This window comes from Lonchura striata, chromosome 1A (genome assembly GCF_050655825.1).
Source record: "Lonchura striata isolate lonStrDom1 chromosome 1A, ASM5065582v1, whole genome shotgun sequence".
Taxonomy (NCBI): Eukaryota; Metazoa; Chordata; class Aves; order Passeriformes; family Estrildidae; genus Lonchura; species Lonchura striata.
The window spans coordinates 52,116,405-52,141,784 of NC_140741.1; the positions used below are offsets into that span (position 1 = coordinate 52,116,405).

General features: G+C 34.1%; 1 protein-coding gene across 1 annotated transcript in view; it reads left to right on the plus strand.

Annotated features, from left to right (window-relative positions):
- Positions 1 to 398: 398 nt before the first annotated feature.
- Positions 399 to 25,380, plus strand: part of PTPRQ (protein tyrosine phosphatase receptor type Q) — a 128,904-nt gene continuing 103,922 nt past the window's right edge. The window contains exons 1-16 of the mRNA XM_085569150.1: positions 399 to 4,363; positions 6,944 to 7,081; positions 7,705 to 7,840; positions 8,875 to 9,129; positions 10,074 to 10,291; positions 13,711 to 13,897; positions 14,036 to 14,320; positions 14,617 to 14,901; positions 15,482 to 15,751; positions 16,866 to 17,126; positions 18,640 to 18,770; positions 18,949 to 19,078; positions 20,382 to 20,532; positions 21,042 to 21,148; positions 21,627 to 21,724; positions 24,423 to 24,585. Coding sequence (XP_085425276.1) covers positions 4,316 to 4,363; positions 6,944 to 7,081; positions 7,705 to 7,840; positions 8,875 to 9,129; positions 10,074 to 10,291; positions 13,711 to 13,897; positions 14,036 to 14,320; positions 14,617 to 14,901; positions 15,482 to 15,751; positions 16,866 to 17,126; positions 18,640 to 18,770; positions 18,949 to 19,078; positions 20,382 to 20,532; positions 21,042 to 21,148; positions 21,627 to 21,724; positions 24,423 to 24,585 — 2,863 coding nt within the window. The 5' untranslated portion in view covers positions 399 to 4,315. The remainder of the gene's footprint in view (positions 4,364 to 6,943; positions 7,082 to 7,704; positions 7,841 to 8,874; positions 9,130 to 10,073; positions 10,292 to 13,710; positions 13,898 to 14,035; positions 14,321 to 14,616; positions 14,902 to 15,481; positions 15,752 to 16,865; positions 17,127 to 18,639; positions 18,771 to 18,948; positions 19,079 to 20,381; positions 20,533 to 21,041; positions 21,149 to 21,626; positions 21,725 to 24,422; positions 24,586 to 25,380) is intronic.

Genomic DNA, 25,380 nt, shown 5'->3' on the forward strand with positions numbered 1-25,380 from the left:
TAGAACAAAAATATTCTCTGATACTTCTGTCAGAACTTGTGCATAGAAACTTTTCATGCAGGCAAGAAATAGAAGTTAAATCATAGTCATAGCTGTAATGCTGGTGTATTTATGGGAAATTAAAGGACAACTTTAAAAAAAAAACCCTGTACTTTTGATTTTTTTTTTTGAGATAGAAGTATGTATCCCATACTTGCATTAAGAGATTTGGCCCAAATCTACTTAAGGAATTTAGCATTTGATAAAAAGGAAGCTCTCAAAATATAGCAGTTTTCAATATAATAATCAAACACATTCACTGAACATTTGGGGCCTTTTAAAAGCCATGTAGGCCATTTGCTTTTCTGATTTAGAACTGTGTTTGTAATTGAAAAGAATTTAATAAACATTATTTTGCTGAGCGATAATAAATCAGTGTTGATGCAATTAATTAAGCTTTGCCACTAAGATGAATGCTAATGCAGAACCTTAGGAAAGCCTGGAAATTAGAAATGAAATTATTATTAAAATTAACTTAATGAAAACCTGCAATAAGATACATGCTATGAAACTAATTTTTTCCCACTTAGATGATTTGTTTTTTAAATGAAACAATCCGCAGGGACTGTGTCAGGATTCTCCCTGAAACCTACAGCAAAATCTTACATCTTCAGTGGAGCTGAACAGGGTGCCTCTAAGATTGTCTTTCGTTTTGCAGTTAAACTTCAAATTTGGGCTGTTTTGGCTTTGTCAGAAAGCAAACATCTATTAAAACCCAGGAACCATTTCCTGGAGGGCCACCCAGCCCTTTTACCTCCAGGAAGGCGACACTGGCAGAATGTGATGTGTTTTGTGTAAGGTGAATGAGCCCTTGCAGGCCTTGCACCAGAGAGAAGGTTTGAATGAGCCTGCAGCGTGCCAGGTCTGTTCTGCACCAAATGTTTCCTATGTCACGTAACCACATATGCAACTTATGGCTCTGTCTTGGCTTTCTCATATCTTTTAACTCTGCATTCCTTCCTCAAGCCCTGTCCTCAAATTTTGTGTAACTCTGTCTGCACAGGTGTCTTGTGAGCTTTGGAAAGCTGATCCAACTCAAATCTTGTTTAGTTAAATACCAAAATTAATTAGTCTGTTCATTATTGACCAAAAGAGTGTTAACATCAGCAGAGTTCTCTCCCTTCTGCTCTGAAGCTAAGGCTAGCATAATTTCTACTCCCCTAAAAGGAAGGCTGGGAAGGCATGCTCTGGAAACTCCCACACTGTCATTGAAAAATGCAAGGAACTGTGCACGATGCAGTGGAGGCTTTGTGCTGCAGTCCCACCATGCCCTGCCATTCCTCCCATTTGGAACTGCTTCCAGGGACCTTTTGTTCCTACATTTCCACTGTTCTCTTCTCCTACATGTGCTTGAAAAGAAAATACAGTATAAAGGCTTAGCCATAAGACTATGCAGATATTTTAGGGATTAACATAAAAGTATCTCTACACTTAGAATCAGGTTGTAACTGAATGTGCTTCTATAAAATGGTAAGTCTTTGCTATGTTATTTATTTTAGACATTTGTAATACCATTGCCCTTTTACCAGGTAATTTGTTAAGACCAACTATGCAGGCAGCTAATAGTCCCATTTTTAGCTTAGCCAAATATGTATACTAAAAATTAAAAGTAAAATGTAATTCATTTGCATGATTTATTTCCGCATTGCACACAGAGCTATTCCCAAGTACATGCACCTGTATATTGGTGAAATTTCAGGGCGGGGTTTGGTGTTTGAACACAATTACAAGCTACATAATGTACTGAGAGGCAGAGGCATTTTCAGCAACCCACTCTGGGATTACAAATGGTCACTGTGTTGTTCACAGTGCTTCAGAAGTGACAAAGTTCTGTTTCAGATGTGGCTCCTTTCTCCCTTCTTTCACAGTCCATTTTTCCTGACACTAATTGTTTTTCTCTTGAACTTCTGCTCTGCTAATAAACTCAGCATACAGCAACTGTAAATATTTTTTAATAATTATTTTATTATTATTCATTAGTTCTGTATAATTCTTCCCATCTCTTTTACTTCCATCTTACCTTTTACAAGAATTTCAAGGACAAATCCAGTTTCCATAAACTACAGAGATTCAAGTTTGTGTAAAAACTTACTGCCAAATAAACATGTAGATACTGCTCAGGAATACCATGGCGATGGAAAACATTAACTTGAACTAATTTTTTCAAGTTCTGTCTCATCAAAACCTTTTTCAGATGTTACCTTGAGATGCCGCTGCTGCTGTAATCATGTATGGGTATATATGCAATGAAAAATCCCATAGGAGTGTGTTTTAGAGGACAAAACAAATTAGTTGTCACACGTGACCATAGCAATATTACCATCATGGAGGACAAAGCGTGAAGGCCAGAACATTAGAAGGAAATTTTTACAGTTACACCTCCCACCTAGTCTCTGGAATACATTTTTAAAAATATACAACATTTAACTAAAAAATCTTTTGAGGGGTAGACTTGCACATTAATGCAAGAGGAAAAATTGGTTTTATTGAGAAAAGGTTACAGTGGAGATGGTTTGTGCATTACAGCATCTAAATTTTGTCTAAACTTTCTTTAAATGCCAAGTGGAATGTGAAACCTGCTTATAGACTAAGAAAACTTAAAAAATTATCTCTCCATTAACAGGTCACCAGAGTTTAGGGAGGAAAGGTATATTCAGAGCAGAAGAACAATGGACTGTATCAAGTAAGATACATTGACTTGACAGCTATATACTGATCATTTAAGAATTGTCATTTTTGCCTATTTGGAAAAGTAATTTTACATATAGACCAATTATGTGGTCCTATATCGGCTGGAATCAATGGTAAATGATTCCCTAAGATGAGAGATTTGAGTCTTGCTTCAAAGAAATTGTCTGAAAAAAATGTCTTATATGTGTGGTTTCTAGTTTTATGAGTAGTTTTTGTATGGGGGAGCTTGAAGAACTGCTTCTGTACTGATGTCACACTGGAGAAAACCAGTACTGAATGGTGCCACCACTTAATCACAAGAAATGCTGAATAAAAGGAATGTGTTTATGTTTTGGGGAGTGTTCTTTTGATTAAGGTGGAATGTGCCATGCACACTTAATTTATTTGGGTTAACACAGAGAGGACTCCTGCTGGTGTCTCGAAAATCACTTTGTTAATAAAATCTCCCTATGTGCCTGATGATTACAAATTGCTCTGGAAAAAAAATTGAGCATGTCTCCTTTGCCAAACAGCTGAATAGGCAGTAGCTAACTTTTGGTTTTGACAACTAAAATAGCATTCAGTTGATTAGACCCATGTGCTCTGCTGCTCTGACGGGGAGATTTACTCAGTGTTTTGATATCAGCGGTTTCATTGTAGCAGCTTTTGTTTTACTATGTGTGTCTGAGTCTGGATAACATAAAAGTTCCAAAATGGTATTTTTCTGGTGAGAGTAAGCCTGCTTTTTTAACTGCAACTTCTAAGTAAAGCTTTTAAAAAATTTTATTCCTTATTTCATGATTCACAGTTCAGTGAGATACAGGTTTTAGTAAAAATTAGAAATAGCCCACTGAAAAACCAGATAGTATCTCAAGACAGGATAGCACCTAAGAAAATACAAAGTATATAATATGATGGTTGCTCTTTTTTATGACCTACGTATAACATGACAATGATTTTTTGTTTATTTTATAACCTGTAAACAATTTTTATGAGCTTATTAAACTGATTTATTTTCAAAGAACATAGTGGAAAATGAATTTTTTATCAAAAATTTTATTTGGGGAAAGGTTAGGGCACTGGGAATTATATTGAGGTAAGTTCAACTTACCTCTGTAAGTCATAAGACATACCAATGGTTCTGCAGCTGTGCTTAGTACTTCTGCAGAAAAGTGTTTTCAGGCTTATTTTGTACACTGACCACAGAACATCTGGACAGAAAGGTGTACTGTAGAAAGCAACCAGAGTCTGAAGAAGAATAAGTAAAGGGTAGCACTGATTTCAATGAATTTTGAGCTGGTAATCACATAGAAACTAAAAAGAATTTTTTACACTGAGGGGTTTTTAAATTACTGGAAACAACAGGCACATGCACTGTTCACTGAAATTAAAGGATCTCAGGAAACTTGATACGAAGTTTGGGAAGAGGCAGGGCCAGAGCAACGACACACATCTCAGGTGCACCATTGGCTGCCTCTGTATCCATGTGAAGTATAAATGTCTGAATTAGTTTTTCCCTTCTTTGGATATTCTGACATGATATTGTTTTGTAGCTGTGGTGATACAAGCCCTTAAGAGATACCAGGACTATAACATTTCTTTCCCTATGGATCAACCAATTCTTCTTCTGCTTTTATTAAAATACTTATTTAAGGTAAGGAAAATATTCTGTTTTTGGGGGCTGGATAACTAGTCAAAGTTGATGGTTTGTGATTTGGACTGGATTTCCCCCCCAGTATTCTAGCTCTCTGTTCGCAGGGAGCTCTCATTTAGTACTATGGAACATTCTCAGTCTTCTTTCTACTTAAGTAGTTGGAAGTTCTTTTGAGATCTTTAATCTGCTTTATTGCCTGCTGTTTTGGGTTTAATGTTGTTCCCCAGAAGAAGGAAGAGATTCTAGCATCTTTAATACACCTCTTAGACAGGTATGGTATGAATTAAAAGCTTTAATGTGTTCATTATCATAGCTCTGACAGTGGTAAAAAGCAGACCCTTAGGGAGGACTTAAAGAATAGCATAAGAAAATTACCTATACTGTGTCAGTTTTCCACCATTTGCAGCTTAAGAACTTCTTGAGATGGGTGTATTTGTAGTGCCCTTTGTGAGCTTCATTGTAGTTTTCTTCTATGAACTTGAACTTCTGCAAATATGAATGGGCCTCCTCTGACACATCTTGAAACTTTTAGTACTCATTTTAGTACTCATCAGATAAACTACTTATTTTGTGAATAACTGTCTTTTTTCTCCTCTTTAAATCTGGAGCATACCAGCTGTGTTTCATCCACCACAGTGCTTGTACTTGAAGAGAAAATGAAAATCAATCTCTGCATACTTATGGCTACTTAAGATTTTATCAATCTCTGCTGTATTTCCCCTGAAGTGCCTCTTTTTCAGACTGAAAATCCTTCTTGAGTCTTATGTTGAGACACAGTTGATAGCAGAAGTCAATAAGTTGTTGTTTGTTGTTTAGGTCTTCTGGCTCCTCTGTAGCTAGCCTAAAGATAGATTTGAACCTTAGGTATTTTTGGTCAATTTAACACTTTTGTTTTTATTTTAAAATTGTTTCAGTCTTTAGATAAGGGTCTAAAATATCACTACAAGGTGCTGGCAATAAAAAGGAACATTCTAAATCCCTCTCATTAGGTATAAGTATGAAACAATTTTTGTGTGCATTTGAAAATGGATTTCTTGTTTTTTAGGTCTAAGTAGGATGTATTTATGTATAGTAAAATGGCACACAATTGCTGCTGGTGGAAAAAGATCAAAATTAAGTAAAAGTTAATTCAATTAAATTTAAAGTTAATTAAATTATTGCCAAATATATATTTTTTATTTTTAAAATCAGATTTTCTTACCCTTTGAATTATGTTTTCAGGGAATACAAGCCAGCTTTACACCCAATACACTAAATAAAAAATCTTAAATTTTCCTGGAAAAATATTCCTTAAAGACTTTTGTGTATGATATAATTATTGTAAGTCCATTGTGTCAGTTCATTCCAGAGGTCGTATATAGCCTCCTGTAAAGGATTTATAGACTTTAAAGGCTTTATAAGCTTTACAAAGTTTATACTTTGAAATGTATAATCTAAACTCTGAACATTGAGATATTGATAGATTCAGAGTTATGTTAGTTATTTATTAGTTAAAGGAATAATGTTAAGCCAAACTGAATTCCAGAGTCAGTTATAATTAAAAAAATATAAAAGACTGAGTCTTTTTGCTTTTTATGGTTTGGATTTGTTTTGGCATTTTTTGTTTTGTTTTGTTTTTTGTCTTTTTGTGCATGGTAGATTGCTTTACAGGACAACACAAAGTAATATAATAATAAAACTCCTAACATTTTTTTTAGTGTCCTAGGGGTTCATACATTATTTTGTTTTGGTTTACTTTTTTAAACTAGATTTTAAGTTCATTTCCAAGAGGGCATTCATTTGTCATCTCAATTCATTAAGAAAGCAAAAATGGACCACACAAGACAGAACTGCAGCATTTTATAAATATTTTCTGATAGGAATGGGCATCACATGCACCTATTTCTTTGAATGTTACATGTGATTCAGGTTTATCTTAAATTAGATCAAAGCAGCTCAGAAATTAAATTCAAAATGAAATTCAGAGAAGGAAGCTGCTTCTCTGAAGTGTTAAGCCAAAGTCCTTTTAAGGCAGGTAAAATTGTCAAAAATTGTTCTAGACTTATGTCTAGAATGAATTCCCTTTTGCAAGAAGCTGAAGCATTGAATGAAATTTGCATTGTCATGGCTAAATTATATTGCTAGTGAGGTGTTTAATAAATTCTTTCTTTAACTCTTGAAAGCGGTTGTTTATTATTCTGAAACAGTTGAAAATTTTGAAAGTTTTGTAATGTAAGACTAGGACTGAGTCTCCAGCTCCTGACTGCCTGTAACTGCAGTTGCAGTATGAACATTGCAAATGAAATCTCTGTCATTGTTTCTAATATAAAATGATGACAGGGTTTTGTCATATTTGGGTCAGCTGACATGATTTTTCCACCTCTGGAGAGAGAAAGAAAACTGTACCTGCAGAACTTGTAAAATATTAGGAGGTCTCTGTGTATCACACAGTAGACCTGCTGTTACTGGTCCATGTAAAACTATTGCTAGCTGACAAGTTCTAGGTAAAACTAATTAAAAATGAGAGAGTTTAATTATTAAGTTACAGGTATGTTTGATGCATTTTCTACTAAGTTGCATTCATGTATATTTGTGTTACAGGGTGCACAGTGTGTAGACTGTGATGAAGCAAAAAAGCCTCCTAGGAGAGTTTTGATGGAGTGGACTGAACTGCCCAAAGGAGAGGATCCAGACTATTATATTCTGACATACCAGCAAGCAGATGCTTTCAGTCAAAAAGTACATTTTATCAATCTAAGCAATAAGTTGTTCCATGTTATTTAAGTTGTAGGTAGCAGTAATTAATAGTACTGTGTGTTTGTTTGGTTTGTTGCTTTTTTCTTAAAAAAAAAAAAGTAAAATAGCAAATAAAGAGAAATTTTGGAAAAAATCTATTGGATTTTTAAATTCCTGTCATTTATGTGTACTCTTACAGAGTCCTACTGGAGCCAGTGGGACTCAAAAGACCCTTGAGTACCCTGTTGAATAAGGATGGATAGTTATATGCTCAAAGATAGCAATGTGCAAGTTCTTCAAGGTATTGTGGTTTGAAGGAGGAGTTTAACTTCTCCAGGATATGTGCAGATACTGCTCCTAGATCTCAGTGGGAAGGCATTATTCTTATTTTGAGTGCAGAATGTCCTGGAATTTAAAGAAAATATGAAGATTTTAATATGAAGGTGTTTGTTACTAATGTGATTTCTAAGAGGCATTGTTTCAAATGCATTGGATATTTTGCAGTGTAATTGCAGCCTCAATTTTGGCATGCAGCAATATAAACTCTCTTTCTAAAACTTCACAGATCACTTATAAACTGTGTTTTTATTACTTTCACTATATTCAGAAATTCTTTTAACTTGCAGAATGTAAGAAACATTACTAAAGTTGAACAGAAACCTGTCAGTACTACAGTTCTGCTTGAGGAAACTAGGAAGTATGATATTACTATACAATCCCTGAAAAATGGCCAAATCTTAAGCGTAAAGTCATTTAAAACACGTGAGTACCACAAAAATATTTTGGTATCTTTATAGTTAGTCTAACACAGAAGATTAAAAAGTAGGGGTTCAGATCCCAAGATTACTCATGCATTTAGAAACTTTGCATTGATATGTTTTCAACCACGAAGTGTTGAAAGAATAATTTTATATAATGTGCTTTGCTCATGTAACAATTCTAAAACATGAGACTGATATGAAAGTTTGTGAGTTTTTAAATATTACAGGTTTTGTTATACTACAGTAATTCTAGGAGAAGAAATTTATAAAACAGGATCATGGGAAAAGCTGCCTAAAGCCTGGCAATTTCATAATAACTTAGGGTCATTGTCATATAAATAAAAAAATTGTTTCAACTTTATAACAGTCCCTCTTTACAAAGGGTTAATAAGTATCTTGAAGATCTTAGCTTTGTGACTAATTGGGACAGACATTCAGTATAAGAATGTATGATTTTAGCCACTGAATTTATAAAAACATCATTTATAGCTGTAAATCTGTTCAGGACCACAAGTCCCACTGGTTACAAGAATGAAGAGGCTTTCCAGTCTTAACTTTGTCAATGAAAATGGTTTATAACACTACCTTTGTTCACATTGCAAGCTCATACTATTGCATATCTTTGCAATACAGACTTATACAATACAGACAACACAGTTGGGAAAAAAATAGTAAAAGCATTGCAGGAACCATCAACAGAGGAAAGAACATTCAGCAAGCTACAAAACATGGTTATGCTGCTAATGTGTTATTGCACTTAGCATCTCTCACTTAACTGATATCCTATCCATATGTACTTTTGCAGTTAAAACGCTCCTGAAAGTTTGCACTTTTATCTCTTCTTGCTTTAGACATAAGTTAACAAATCATAAAAATAAAGGAAAACATTACTTTCTTAAATGACACTACATTTCCTTCTCTACTGGGGCTATCCTTCATCCCTTTCCAAAAGAAGAACAATATTGATGAAATAAAACTTTGAGTTAATAATTTCTTTGTGGCAAACACAGTATTTATTTTTCCATTGTCTACTAGGTGGAATTTCAGAAAATGACATCAAAACATTTGTGACAGCTACTACAGTGTCTTTTAATTGGAGTATGATGATCAAAGAATTTTCAGTTTCTCTTTTCCTGAATGGTACTTCTCAGATTATAAAAAGACCCAGTGGATTCTTTGTATGGAGAGATTTGAAACCTGCCACTATTTATACATTTAAGTTTATATTTGAACAATTAAATCCTGAATTTGTAAATGTGTCCCAATCACTGGATATTCAAGCTGAAACAGGTATATATTAGAGTTTCTTGGATTCACTGTGAATGCAAATTAGTACTGCATATTTTCAAGAAGAGTTAAGTGTGAATTGTAAAATTCTGAATTCCATTTTACATATTTTAGTAGATATGGATGTTATTTCTACAAAGAGAAAATTAATTGAATGTTAATGACATGGGGAGGTTCTTTCTAGTTAATACTTCTTAGTGTTTTAATATGCAAATATTTTAACTATATCTTTGCAGTCTAAAATAGAGTGAAATCAATGTTGAAGTTAAGCCTTGTAATTACTGGAGTGTATATGTTGAATTTGCTACATAGTTTCAATGAAAGGGCAAAGAAAATCCTGAGTTTGGTAAGAATTTGGAACACTTTCTGAAGCATTCAAAATTATGGTATTTTTATTGTTGAGTGGCAAGCTTAGCTGTTTTGTTAGCAGTGCTGTGAGGGAGACAATATTCTGAGGCTTGGTTGTGTAACCTTAGTCCTTTAATTTCTTAATTCTTCTAATGCAACTTAGAATTTTTACAATTAGATACACAGAAGAATTATATATAATCAAATTCAAGGAAATAATTATTTTCATAGATACAAGAAGATATTAAAAACAAATTATTTGTTAAATTCATATTTATAATTTTAAAAATGAGTCACCAGAAACTAAATTTAAAAATTAATTTATTTTCTAGAGTGTGATAAAGATTAATGGATCTCTTCTATTTTTTTCTTCACTGGGTTGCAATTGTAGCTTTTAATTCAGTCAATCTTATTTTTTAAAACAAACAGGGCTTTGAAGGAACGTTGGTTTATAATCACTGAATGTTTTTATGGGGGTTGAAATAATGACTTAATTAAAGATTATTGTCCTCAAAATATTGGTGTAATTTTAAGAAGTGACCACCACTTCCATGAGTAATAGAGTGTATCTTTATGATCTTGTCCTTGTTCCACTATAGGCACCTGTACCAAAGGGTGGGTGGCATTCCAGAGCAGCTGCTACCAAATGGGTAAGGAGAGCAAGCCATGGAAGGTGGCACAACAAACCTGTGAAACCTCTTCACAAGGGGCACATCTTCTTGACATAGGGAGTGAAGAAGAACACGGGTTTGTGTTGTCATATCTCCAGAAAATTAGTCGAATAATCATGTTATGGACAGGTCTTAATGACCTAAAGGTCAGTATATTTTATCATCTTTGCTGTTACAGATATGGAAGCAGGAGAATTTTGAAACAGAGGAGCCAATCCTTTGGAATAAAAATTACTAAACAGTATATTGGTTATTTATTCATATACTTATTAATAATTAGACAAAGAATCATTGTTTCTTCCTATTTAGAAATACTGAAAATATTTAGAAGGCCATAGCTGGCGGGAAAAAACCCATAGCATATACTTAACAACATTATTATTATTATTATTATTATTATTATTATTATTATTATTATTATTATTATTATTATTATTATTATTATTTTTGTGTGTGTGTGTGTGTGTGTGTGTGTGTATTTGTGTATTTGCCAGCGATATTATTTTGCCTGTAGGTGGTGCTGCATTACCCGATTTTAAATCTCAGTCTACACACTTATTACAATGGATATCGAAGTCTGGCGTTGACTTTCTCAGTTCCGAAATGTTGAGTGGTGAGCTTAGTGAGGTCTGTCCAGTATAGATGGAGCAAGGTGTTCTTGTAAAATATTTCCTCTTCCTTGTATTTGGGATATGAAAGTTCTTAATGCCACAGCTGCTGTTCCAAAATGATTCAGTGTGGTGTGGTGTATGTGGCTGGGGAAGAAGCACAGACGTAAATGAAAGTGTTGGGAAAGCTCTTGGAAAGATGGAGGCACAGTGCCAGAAATGAGGGACCCAGGCTTCTGTGATTTGGTTTAGTGAAAACTTACTTTGTGCTAAGTGTAGAAAACTGGAATAAAACAAGTGGTTTTTGTTTTTAAAAATCTGCAACCTGAAAATTAATTTTAATGTTGTTTTTGTAAAATTATTTTTAAATTATTTTACTGTGAAAATAGAAAAAAAAAAGCAAACTTTATGTGTAAGAGCAGGAGTGGTAAGTGTCACATCATATGTCATAGAGATAGAAAAATTCCTTTTTGCAGACTGTTAAATAATGGGGCTACACAAAGAAGTCAGAATGGGATAGCATGCAGCCTGAGAAACACAAACAAATCTGTCTCAGTTAGAGAAGCACTGTAACCATCCTGATTACTAAAGCACCAGGAATAGATGCACTTTACATGTAATAATGTTTTGTTAATATGATTCCATAGTCACTTTTCAAATTGCTGTAAGTTTTACACCATAGTGATATTCCTTGTAACCACCTGAGTATTTTAGAAATAAGGTAGTATTTGTAAGAGGCTGTCAGAAGCATTATAATTTTTCAAGTTGGAAAGAGTCCTAGAAAGTTGGTTTTTTTAAGCTCTGATTACACAGAAAAGAGGGGATTGCCAATTTGGAATTTGATTGTTAGTCAACTGGTTAATCATGACATGCATTTTTATGTTTGTGGGAGTCAGTCAATTAAACGAACTAGATGACAACCATGTTTTAAGAATAACAAGATAAAATAATAAGGTCCTTGTATTACAAGAGCTCCTTTCATAAATAATTGCACCTAATTAGGGTGTTCAAGTGCTGTCTGAACATGGTTCAATTTGAAACTTCATTGTTGTAATCTGTTCTCATCCTGTGAGAACTCTGGATTGTACTTGCACCAAATGCACTTACCTCAGGAATTCAAATGTCATGGGGCATACAGTACAAGTTGCAGGATTTCTTTAAAATTTGAGATTTGAATTGTAGATTCAATTATTTTTTCCTTTCTCGTTTGTATTTGAAGTTAAATCTCTGTTTTCAAAACGAAATTTCAAAGTTTCTGTTTTACTCCAGGAACCCCAGAACTTGAAATACTTGCTGAAAAGAACCTGGGGCTATAACCTACTCAGAAGATTTCAGCAGCCTTAGGAAAACTGCCAAGCACTGTGACACAGATAAAAATTAGCAGCACTGTGTGCAAAATTAGTTCTGTAGCATTTGTATTCTCACAGTTTCTCCTTCTTTAACACTACTTTGATCTATGTCTGAATTCAAACCCCCTCTGATGAGGGTGATCATTCTGTGGAATTCAACAGAGAGCTTGGAGGTGTAGGTTAGTTCATGAATGAACGGAGTGCTTTGGTGACACCCCCATGTCTGTCCTGACACACGGTGCAGTTCTTCAGTTAGGAAGTGCAAAAGGTAGCCAAAGACTGTTTACTTTGCTTTTTCTTGCAGGCCTTGCTGCAGAAGTTCGTGGTTTCCTGTGATTGTCATTAACTCTAGTGTCTAGGATGACCAGTACATTAAAAAAAAAAAAAACAACAAACCCCAAACAAACAAACAAACAAAACAAAACAAACCCAAACAAACCCCCCCCCCAAAAAAAAAAAAAAAAAACCACACCATTGATCTGTGTAGCATTTTTGAAATGGCAGATGACATGTACAAGACTTCCTGAAAGACAAGTTCAAGTATTTCGTGCCACTGAAGTTGTTCTTTACTATCTTGGGAAGTGAAAATATCACAATATCTTATTTCATTTTTTCAACACAACAAATTAATTGAAAAAATAGGCTTATTTTCAACAAATGTGATTTATCATTTTCTCAGGGAAATGAAAACAAAAGCTTTTTTCCTCCTCTCCCCTGTTCTGAGCAGCTTTAATAAAAGAATAAATAACAGAAGTCTTAAAATGATGGTGGTACCTCAACTTTTCTCCATTGTAGTACCTAAAGAACTCACTTAGCCTATAGGACCACAAACTTGCTATGTCTGAGAGCGCTCATGCTCTTTTACCTCTGGAGAGTGCCCCAGTGCTGTGCCTAAATGTTCTGGGTTTTCCATTAATCCCCTATAGATTTTAGAATGTGTTAGTGTAGTGCAGATTGAAGCCCATGTCCCACTGGAGGGCTCTGCCTTGTGATACTGTAAGAAGATTCTGCAAGCATCTTTCCTCCAAAATGTCATGTTGTACCACCCTAGTGTTTGTAGAACTCTGCTGGAAGAACAGAAAGTACCTCAAAGGTTAGAAAGTGGAGTGAGGTGTGAGTGAGTGTCCTAACACCTGAGAAACCAGCAAATAGGAGAAGGGGCAAGGATAGATGGCATTTCTTCATCTGATTGTGAACCTAGCCATGTTTTTTTAAGCTAAATATTTTTGTTTTCAGACTCAATTTATGAGTATTTTTGACTGACTGATTTTTTAAGAGAATACCCTTTTTAGAAAATTATGCATACAAAATTATTAAGTATTAGATTAATAATGATTTTTTAAATCTTGTTTGTAAAGATAAAACATACTCATGTGGCTTATTTTATATTATGCTATGTTATATTAGTATCTTGTAATCTTTTGTGATAGAAGGAATGGAACTTTAAATTGGAACCTTTATTAAAAATAGATGTATATAATCAACTTGTATAAATGAAGTACATAATTTTTGGATATTTAAGATAATGCTTGCAATGAGGGAAACCTTAATAATTTATAAATATCATCTAAAAATATCTGGGTTTCAATTTCATTTATTTCAATCTAGGAAGAAGGTCAGCTCTTGTGGACAGATGGATCTCCTTATCTTCTAAAAGATGGTATCTCATCTCTGTCAATGATACCAGAAAATCAAACTGACTGCTATGCCCTTCAGAGAGATCCCACTGGTCCAGACTATTTCTTCACAGGATTTTTCTGCTATGTGCAGCTACCATATATTTGTGAACATGAATGTAACTATATTTATTCAATCTTTTACATTTATTCTTAAAAGCCTTGCCCTGATTAAGTTTATATTTAAAAATACAAATATAAAAATAAAAGACTTTAAATTATTTAAATTTTTTTTCATTTATGATGCTCTTTTTCAGTACCTCTGATACCAGAAAACTTCATGTTTGATGTGCATGATGTCAAGACAACTGAAGCTGTATTGGTGTGGAGCAGTATGGACATGTGGCTTAAGTCAGGCTTTGCACTTATACTTAAGTATTATTTTGATCAGTGGAAACCATATAATCTGAACTTGCCTGTGAATACAACTCAAACAAAAATTGGGCAGCTATCTCCAGGCCTTTGCTATAGTTTCTTATTAGCAGCAAGGAACCCAGAAGGAGCACAGATTAGCTTAAGTCCAATTCTGAAGATAGAAACAAGTAAGTTGCAAAAGTAAACAGCAGTAATAACCAGATAACCATGTATATTTTATATTTGCCCTTTAATTGCTCTGTTTCCTGTATTCTCTGTTTATCAATATTTACTGTCACTGTTGCTTTGTTAGATTTGCTCTAATAATATTTAGCCTGCATGTAAGTGTACATTGTTAAATTTTCAAGCTCTATTTTAAACAAACAAACAAACAAACCAACAGGCTCAATAAAACACCCCACCACTATCAATAAAAGGAATGAGAAACTATTACTGTATTTCTGTTCCTAATCTTATTCAACAGGACCATTGCACTCCCAGAAGTTAGAGGCTACATATGTTTCATCTACAGAAATACATTTACAATGGAAGTATCCACAGCATTCATACAGTGCTGCTTTTCATTATTCCCTGGTCAACATATTGGATACTGAAACCAACATCTGGGAACAGTTACTAGTTGAAAAAAGCAAGACTTCAATCATCATACAAAATAGAAAACCTTATCATCAGTATCAGTTATATTTACAGAATGCAGCAGAGAAAGGAACTCTAAGCTGCCATGAGAAGCCTATATTAATCACAACAGGTGATGTATCTATTTTCTAGTTGTTTTATTTCACTAGACAGAATCTAAATTGAAAATAGAAGTCATAAAGGTATTTTTAAAGCCATGTCAGATTGTGGTTGATGGGATATTCTTCAGAACCTTATAAAATTGTGAAAGTACCAATCCCTTTATTTATTTATTCTTTTGCCTACTTAGAGCATATTAGTATGAACTAAAGAAGTGATATTCTCCTTGATAAATTCTGATTTATAGTTTGAATACTTATTTTTTTAGCAAAGTTAAAAGATTACCACAATTTCTCAAATTCTTTAGGGCACACTGTGTCATCTCTTTACTCCATATATATTCAGTGGAATGGAATATGCTTGCAAAATGAGTCCTTATCTGTTATGAGAAAACACAAAATTACAATCTGCCTTTAACAGGTAGTTACCTGCAAATTATTTTAATAAATACTTAAACAAAACAGTAGGTTTAAAATCGTGACATTTTATAAGGAAAAAAAAAACAAAAAAAAACCAACAAGAGACATTATTGGAAAGTGATTATAAAGTGATAAAGTATGGTTTTTATACTGACATCTTTTTCTTTGTTTAAGCTGTCAGTCCACCTACAGCTGTTTATATTCACCCAGAGGATGTAGAAGAAGAGAGTGTAATCCTTCACTGGAAGCTGCCACAAGAGTGTCAGGAATCCTACATTCAAGTGAAACCTAATGCAGGCATCAGTGAAACAAAAAAGTTTTTATTAACTAATAAAGAAGAATTAAAGGTTGATGACCTAACTCCTGGAATGGCTTATGAAATAGCAGTGGCAAGTGTAAAAAATGGAAGTATGAGTGAGCTGAAGAGCATTCAATGCACTTTAAGTAAGACACTATTTATGGCGGAAACTAGACTATAATGCATATGTTATTCTCACTATTGTTGCTATCACCTAATACATTTTGTAGATCAAGTCAATTTCCTAAATAGCCAAGGATCAAATCTTAAATATGAAATGTAGAGATCCACTCTTAACTTTAACAGCAAAGTTAACAATTTTTGCAAAACAGTGCAGCTTTAGAAAATGTATTGGTACTAGCTGTGATGGGGACCACAGCTGGAAATCCTGTTCTCACTGGCAAAAGAAGCTCAGTGAATCATTGATTTGCATTGAAATAGGAAAATATTGGAATGGTTGAAACAGATTATTGATTTTTGGAGATATGCTAGTTGTTCTGAGAACTGTGAGAAAAAATTGCCCTACCATTAGTGAGAGACGTCTATGAAAGAATTAGAAGTAACAATAGCTGAATATGAAAGCTTTGCACTGTTTGTCAAAGCATCTTCCCCATCAGTGGGGAAGGGTTCACTGAGGGGTCTTACTTTACCAAACTGTTGAAATGCTTTTGGTGTAGTATAATTTTTTGCATATATGAAAGGAGTGGGCAGGATTCACTTATACATTTAATATATGAAGGCTGCAGCTGTCAGGTTATAGATTCATGAAATGCTGCATTGTTATTTATTTCTAAATGATTACAGTATTTTGGAGGGTAACAGTCTAATTCTTTTCAAGAATTTTTAATATAGAATTTTATTTAATACCTCATTCACAACACAGATGACAAAATTCTATATGGGATATTTCACTGCTGTCAGAGCCAACTGTAAGGGAAGAAATCTAAACACATCAATGTTGTATCCATCAAATGCATCTCATTCTCCATGATTATCTCCCTATCCACATCTACATTTCTGTATAGTTTTCCACTTGTCCTGCTTACCTTCTTGGTGCAGTTGTGGTTGAGAAGGAAATTCCAGTAATAAATAGTTAAAAGATCAGGCTGTTTATTGTTTCTGAGCAATGATGTGCTATGGTAGCTGTTAATTTGCACTTGGCGAGAGTATTTCTCAAGGTAGTAGCTTCAGGTGCATTATGTGGTTTTGATTAATTTATTTTCAGCTGGTTTAACATGTGGCCATTTTTTTTACTTCTAGAGCCCAAGCCTGTTCAAATTGTAGTTCCGTATGAGCTCTATAGCAATGCTGTGGTACTATTTGTTCGCATGCCCGATATGGGAGTATTTGATGGCATATATATTACAAGTAAAGAAGGACCTAATGCAACATTCATTATAAAAAGTGATGGTAAAATTACAATTGGAAACCTTACTGCAGGAAGAGAATATGATTTCTGCGTCTCCACAAAAAGTGGAAAAATGTTGAGCTCCTCTTATCATATAAATGGTGTAAAAACATGTGAGTATTTTAAGTACTTGTACAATTGCACAATATAACATCTTGATTTTTGAACCTCTTGAAGATTTTTTTAATTTCAGTGGAATAGAAAAGACATGCTATTCAAAAATCATCTCGATATATTTATGTAAGCACTCTGCAGTTATACTATGACTAGCTGTTTTTTAAATAAGACTATAATAATTCCTTATAATTTCTAAACTTGCTAATTTGTACTTTTTATATTGTGTATAAAATGTCTAGCAAGCATTTCAGGGACTTAGGCTGTATTAAATTATTGTCCTTGTGGGAGACGAGACACATTTTGACCACTTATTTTAAACAAGCAAATGAGTATCAATGGGGTTACTTCTCTGCTTTGAAATTATTATGTTTGTTCCTCCTGGTGCATCTTTAAGCAAATAATAAAAGTTTTCAAGTTCTCCAAGGTGATAAATTCATTCACAAGGACATTAAAAGAATAGTAGGTGGACAGGACACCTTCTAGCAAGGCTTTTAGAAACACAATTATAATAGAAACATAAAAAATGTTTAAAAATACCTGCTGAAAATCTGTGGTTTTACTTTCCTATTTTTTATTGTGTTCATACTTCCATAAGTTTTTCTTTTCCCATTTTTTTAATTTTCCTTTGAAATTCTTTTCCGGCCCTGTTTCTTTCCGAATAGAAATAGTGTAAAAGTTAAGATAGGATCTAAAGAAGTAAGGAAGAAAGAAGAGGAGGATGAGGGCAAAACAGAAAATATCATCCCCAAATACACAAAACCTTGAAAGCTGATATTTCTTAAAATACAGTTTTAATAAAAACTTGGGGTTCAATCAGTCTTCTGCCAGCATTTCCTAAATTTAGTGGGAAAGTGCCTTATGAAACCTCCTCTTATTCTGACTCTTCTGGGGCCTCAAAAATTTGGAAGAAGTAAAAATCCTGACACCACACATGTATACAGATTTTCCTTAGAAAAAGTGAAAATTTTGTTATACTTCAGACAGAATTGGCTGTGATGGGGATGAAAGAGATGTAGAGAAGAGTGGAATTCTCCTGTAATGTGATCTGAATTGTACCTAACAAGACTATACTAGTAAGGGATAAATTGTATTTGTCTAGCCTGACCTACCTAGTTTTTCTGAGCCTTTTGACAAAATTTAGGTGCATTCTGACCACTATGGTAGTGCTATTGGAGGGATTAACATCATCCTAGATAGCTTCCCCACCTAGGAGTGACAGCTCTGTTCTCAGGGAGAAATGTAATTTCTACCTCAAGTAATTTTAAGATAAGAACACAAGCAATTTTCCTTAAATAGTGGCATTACTATATCTTTTTTTTTTTTTTCTCTATTACTTTTTCTTTCTCTATTTTGGAATTGCTGGGTGTCTGCATGTCTGAGACCAGATTTTGCCCTCTGTTAGTCTGTTACTGATTATCTTCACTTTTATGTCTCCCCAGGAGATAAGAAAAGTGTTATATTGAGCAATGCCTGGGATTGAACAGAGAGATGTTTTATGTTCATCTGTAGGTCTGGCAGCTCCCCTGAATGTACGAGAGGGTGACGTCACTGACACTTCCATCCAGGTCTCTTGGGACCGTGCTGATGGAGATTTTGAGCAGTACGAGGTTACCTGTACTAATTGTGCAAGTGCTTTCAAGGTATGCTCTGTGGAGCACAAACCATGCATATACACTGCAGCTATTTTTCAGTCTTCTATTAAGTAGTCAGAGGGTGAATGAAAGGCTTTATTTCCCATTAAAATAGTTGGATGTGCAGTTTATATAAAATAAGTAAATTTTGTAAGCTGTTGTGTGAAAACTGTATTTGGTTTTCTAGGTCCAGAAGGTCAAGCAAGAAGCAGCAACATTTTCCAACCTCAGTCCTGGTAAGCTGTACAGTTTTGCAATTCGAACAGAGAAGGAAGGTTTCAGAGACAGTGTTTTTGTGACAAAAGAAATAGACACAGGTAAGACCACAAGGTTGTCAAATTCAGTGGTTTTTTTTTCTCCATCCATATCTCTTGATTTCTTCTTAAATTTCATTTTTGTCTCAAACAAATAAGAGTAATTCAGCTATCTTTGTAATTTTCTCCTTATTCTCTTTTACTATTTTTCTTATTCTCTGACTGCAAGAGACCATTAAGAATCTCAATATAGCTCCTGTGTAGAATGAGATACCAATGCTAACTTCATGTTGATTCAAGCAGCTCTACAGTCCAGTAACTGATACTTTCATAGTGTCTGGCTATCAATATTAGAGAAAATCACAAGTAAATTTGGGCTTTACTACATTTAGTTTTACTTTGGGTTGGGACATTTGTTTGTCAGTAATGTAGTTCTCCTCTATTCTGGTACTTCTAGCTGGTTGACATGGCCTCTCAGGCTATTAGATCTGGCATACTATAGTTTCCTCTAAAAGGACACTAATGTGAAAAAATCAAGCATAGTAGATGTGATTGAAAATGTTCAGCATATGTGATCAAAGATATGTAATATTTTGCATTTAAGGAACCACTGAGTTAAAACTGGTACAGGAACAATGTAAATTTAGAGAGAAAGCAAAGTGTGGGGAGGCAATTGTGGAGCAAGTAAATCATGGTTCTCTGACATTTCCTTTTTGAGAACATTTTTGAAATTAGAAAACAGAAAGTAGAAAAAAAGCAAAAGGATATGGTTGTTTATGAAATTTGTAGATAAACTACAGAACTCCTTGCCACAAGGTATTTTGTCTGATGATTGCGATCATAGGTTCAAGTGGAGACCAAAGACATTCATAAAAGAAAAATCTGCTGAGATTTACTATATAGGACCTTTGGTTCATGAAATCATTGGGCTGCAAACTGCAGTCTGGGGGACTACTGAAAGGAATTATTACTCTATGAAATTCTTGCTTTTTCTGCAGACATATCCTTTTGGCCACTTTTGAATAAAAGACACAGTGCTAGTTGGGACTTAAGTGTCTGCACAGTGTGTTACCTCTTACACTGACCTTTTCTTTAAAAATTGTCCATTTCTGAGGAACTCCACATCAGTGATGTCAGAACTGTGCTAAGCAGCATTACAGAGCAACAAACATCTTGGTTCTGGATTTCCTGGATAACAAAAGTCACTGTACATGTTTCTGCAGTGGTAGTAGTCTGTATGTCCTTGAAAAACGTGACATCATTTATGTGGAGTTTTTATTGCATTCTGATGATGAGAGGCCTGTCATAAAGAAACGTGTTTAAGATGGATTTTTGAATCAATGCATTTTGTTTTATTGTCACACAGCACCAAGTGCAGTCAAATATCTGAACTACAGCAGAGACGCTGAATCAATAACTCTTACCTGGCCCCCAGCCCAAAGTACACTTGATGGATATGTTCTTTCAATAAACAGTAAGGTCTTCAATGAGAAGAAAATGTTCCCTCCTGGTGTGAGGTATGATGATTACATTTTAAAAATAACTGACATGAACTCAAAGCAGCTGTTTCCCTGGATATTTAAAATAAGTACCCTGCGTTATTATTTATATGTTATATGTATTTGATGGCTCAGTTGATAAACATTACTCTTGTAATAAACTATGTTCTTGTATTTTAAGAACTGCATTTTTAAATCAAATTCCAATTCTCATATGATGTGTTTATACAAAGAAGAGCACATAAAATCCTTAATTGGGGTGAGCACCAGTAGAATCTCTGTGCCACTCTGGATATTTAATTAAATACTTTAAAACTTTCTAGCACTGGAACTTGCTGTGAATCATACTATAATGCACTCTATTTAAGGTTTTATAGTACTAAAATATTTTTTGACTCCCAATATATAGACATGTATACACACATAATATGCAAATAATATCCATAAAATTATAAAGAATTAACATATGAACATACATATTCTTTTAGAGCCCCAAAGGACATAATCTCTTATTTTGATCTTTGTAGAATGCACAAATTTGAGCATCTTCTGCCAGGCACGGATTTCTTAATCAATATTGTGACAACAAATGGATTAAAAAGAAGTCGCCCTACTGTCCTCAACATTAGCACCTGTAGGTTCAGTTTATTAATGACTTTTCATAGTTTCAGATAATTAAGGTTTTTATATTTTAAGTTTTTTTTTTTTAAGAAAAGCTATTCCTTATTATATCCATGGATCTTAACAATGACTGAATGAATGCTTTTAAGTTTTTCATTTCAATCTAAACAACTTTGAAAATAACTAAGTATATAAAAGCTTTTTAAACACAGTTTCCTCTGCATTAAGTGGGATTTTGCCACTAACTGAATCAGCAGTAGTGTTAGGATGATAAAAAAATTCCATAAAAATGTACAAAGTTTGACTTTATTTCTGATTCTGTTTCCAATATTAGAGATGATTTTAATTTATTTGAAATTCTTTTTAAGTACAAAATAAAATCTCTTTCTAGACCAAACTATTAAATAATGAATTAAACCTATGTATTCTGTAGATGTCAATTTCCTTAAAATAAATATAGATTATTTTAAATCTAAATTTTACATCTGCAGATCCTGATTCACCATCAGATTTACAAGTGTTTGGACAAGAAGAAAATGCAGTCTATATTTCTTGGAAACTACCAAGAGGAGGATTTGATATGCTTCAGGTAAGATGAGAATGGGAAGAAACCAATGAAAATTTTTTTTGTTTTTGTAATTTCTGAATGAAACTGTCATTCTGTGGGTGATGCAAAACCAGTAATAAATATTTATTTTTATATCCCATGTACGTATTGGAAGGAAATGCTGCTATTCAAAAACGTCAGCTAAATATGTACTTATATTACATACAAATTTAAAAAATTATACTTTTAATAGCTCTCAAAAACTAATTTTTCAACTAATGTGAAATAAAAAAGATCACAGGTCAAGGGTTGAATGTAACTGCAACATATTTTTTTCTTAGCTTTTCAAATTTGTCATGCAAAATAATTTAAGTGAAGTGAAAAATAAAAAATTTCTTTCTTACACACGAATGTAAACGTTTTGTTTAGAAAGTTAAAGAAAAATTCTGGGGTTTAAAAAAAATATAACAATTTATTAGACAAAACTGCAAACCTTGGATATCTGCCATATCCTTCCAGCCTTGGGCAATAAGTAGTTTAAGGATTTCCTGAGTGCAATTGGATATACATAAAGAAAAACAGGAACTATTCCTGATTTTTATTTTGTTATTTATACTTCATAATTTTGTTATGCCCTGTTTAAAAAAATTAGTACTTCTCTGTTCACTATACTGTTCATGATTTTATAAACTTCATTTTTTTCAATTTCTCATCATTCCTTATTCTAGCTCTCTGTCAAAAATGATCCACAATAGCATGCATCTAAATAGCATGGATCACACTTTGCAATGACATGCAGCCAGTCTCTTTTTTGTATCCTGCCTTTTGCAGTCTGTCTTGTATTACCCTTAGCATATTGTAGCCACTGTATCGACATGTGGTCAACAAAAGTTAGTATATTGGTGTTTTAATATATCACTTGAATCAATATAGATTTCTAGGTATAATCCTTCACAGTTAACTTACTTAAATGGGATATTATTTGGTATATAGCACTACCACGAGTCAAAGCATGTTTTGCAAAAAGCATATTTTGATGGTCTGCATTATTTTTACCCTAATATTGCAGTGCCCAATTCTTTTCCCTCTGCTCTCCTATGGCTCCAATTTTTCCTAACCTAAACCTGAAATCTAAGTATCCTTAGGATAGTTCCTTAACATTTCTTCTCTCTTCATTACTGTAAAGCTGCACTGAACTCAAGGGATAAGAGCAGCCAGTCAACTTCTCACACTATTTGCTGGTGCAGCCTGGAGCATATTTATGAATTTTAAAATTGAATTTAGTTATCTTGTTCATGTTTTGAACCAGTTTAGATCCACTTTTGAATGTGATAATGCTATTTTTGCCGCTCTGTGGAAAATAATTGTCATGTGTAATATTGATCTTTATGTCACGGTATTATTGTCCAGCAGCTCATAGAGCAAGCAGCCACATTAGACAGTGCTTTGTCTGTATAAATGAGCTTATCTTAAATCTTTAATGAGAAAGGCTTTCGTAGACTGGTTGCTTGGTAAGGTGCACCTGCATAAAAGGGATCGCTTTACTAATCATTTAAAATTAATCATCCCTGCTCACCAACTTTCTATGCAATATATTGTAGTTTGTAAAGCGAAGAGTGCACAAAAGGTACTTTCCTAACTTCTTTATACTAGATGTAAATCTTTAATCTATAGCTTTGCTTCTAGCATCTTGCAGTGCTGTAATTCTAATAAGATGATGACAGTTTCCAAGATTTTTTTTATACAAACAGGCACTGTGCTGGTAAAATAGAGGGGAAATGGATCATTCCTCCCCATATGAATAGCAGCTAACCCCAGTGCTTTCAGGTCACTGCCATGTGAACAACATCCCCTTTCTGCTGGAGGAAATGACTAGTTGCAGGACAGGACTCTCTATGCAGGCAGTTGCAACCCTACTTGGTCTCAGTATGAAGAGTCTTCCCTGAGAAATATGTGGTGTTTGTTGGAGGTCCAGTGCCCTCCTCTGCAGGGCAGGCATGGTCTGCATCTTGCCTCTCACTAGTGTAGATAGGAACCAGTCTGCAGGGACACTCTTCCACGTCCACAGAAAGAACTGCTGCAGGAATTTTTTTTGTCACCTTAGAATTGTCCGGAATGTCAGAAGGAGTCCTCAGCCTCTAGGAGTTCAGTCCCCAGACTTCAATGCCTTGATATCTCCAGCCCTTTTATTCTCTGCAGTGGCTCTTAGCAGATGAATTTGCAAGGTGTAGCAACAGAGTTGAGTGACTGATTCCTTGGGAGGCTTTTCAGAATCTCATCTCTGAACATGGCATGGGTGGATTTTTTGGTTGAATGGTTTTAGGAGTTGTTTGGGATTTTGTTATTTTGTTTTGCTATTTTTTTTGTTTTGTTTTGAGGGTTTTTTTTGCCAGAAAGGTATAGAGTTACTTAATTGACAGTTTATCAGTATAGTTGTGAGACTGAAGAGTCAGAGTACACTTTATTATCCTTCCTCCAAGAGCAAAACCCTGTAAGCCTCAACTTCACATTTCTTATTTCATCTACTTTTAAATATAAAAGTCATTGCTTTCACTACTGGGCTATTAAGGAATGCTGGAGTTCTACACTGGTGGAACATAATATAAAGCTGCTTGATTATTTTTTATTAAAATGTGGAAAGTATTCTAAATATTTTTATAATTACAGGTAGTTGCCAGCTCTGAGCATTACTTTTATGAACTTAAATAGTCTAATACAAGGAATTCTTTTCCTTTGATAGCTTTCATACTCTCTGATGAATAATGAAAAGCTGCTTACTAGAACTATTTATGACAGAAGAGTTGTAGTGAAAAATCTGACTCCTGGGACAGAATACATTTTTCAGTTAAGGACAATTAAAGGCTTGGATTCCTCTGTGGCTGTGAAGAAAAAAGTCATCACAAGTAAGGAAATACCTTATAAATTGTCACTTTGAAAACTGGTAGATGTTCAGAGACATTTAAATCATTGTTTGTAAGTAACTCAAAAAGGTCACAGAGCTCAAAATGAAATTCAGCTTTGGGAGGAAAGTTGTGCTTCTTCTTGTGATAGTTGTTTAAATAGGAGCCTTGTACATAACTCGCTGGATTGAGGTTGAGTGGTATAGACATGGCTGAGAATAGCTCTTTGAAAAAAGCTTCCAGCTCTAACAAAGTATGATCTTGACAGAATAGATCTTCCTATACTTTCATAATTACCTTGCATTTTGTTTACTATTTTTTCTGTGTCTCATAGATTAGAGTATTGCTCCTGTGTAAAGACACAGAATGTTTAAGACAGTAAGAGAGGAATTGTGCTTCAGAAAGCTTAAAAAAGTCCAGAAACCAGTATCTTGCACTCAGTTTCTGTCTCTGAGAAACATGTATTTTCCAATGCACTTAGTTATTAAAAGATAAGCAAATCTCTGACAAAAAAACCACCAGAACAAGTTGTGCAGATTCTTGTGAATGAAAGGTGCAGCAGAATATTCATTATTATGTTCTTAAAGATGATTTTATTCCTCAGGTAAATATTTACATGAGAATTGTGGATGGATCTTGAGTATAACTAGATTATGGAAAGTATGATGTTAATGGTAAACCCTTAGGATTTTTTTTCATGCTGAGTAATAGGCATAGGTTAATTAGTATTTTGCATAAAGCTTCAAGCAAGATAAACTAATTATGTGGGAGATTTACTTTTTAAGGGGAATGGAAACA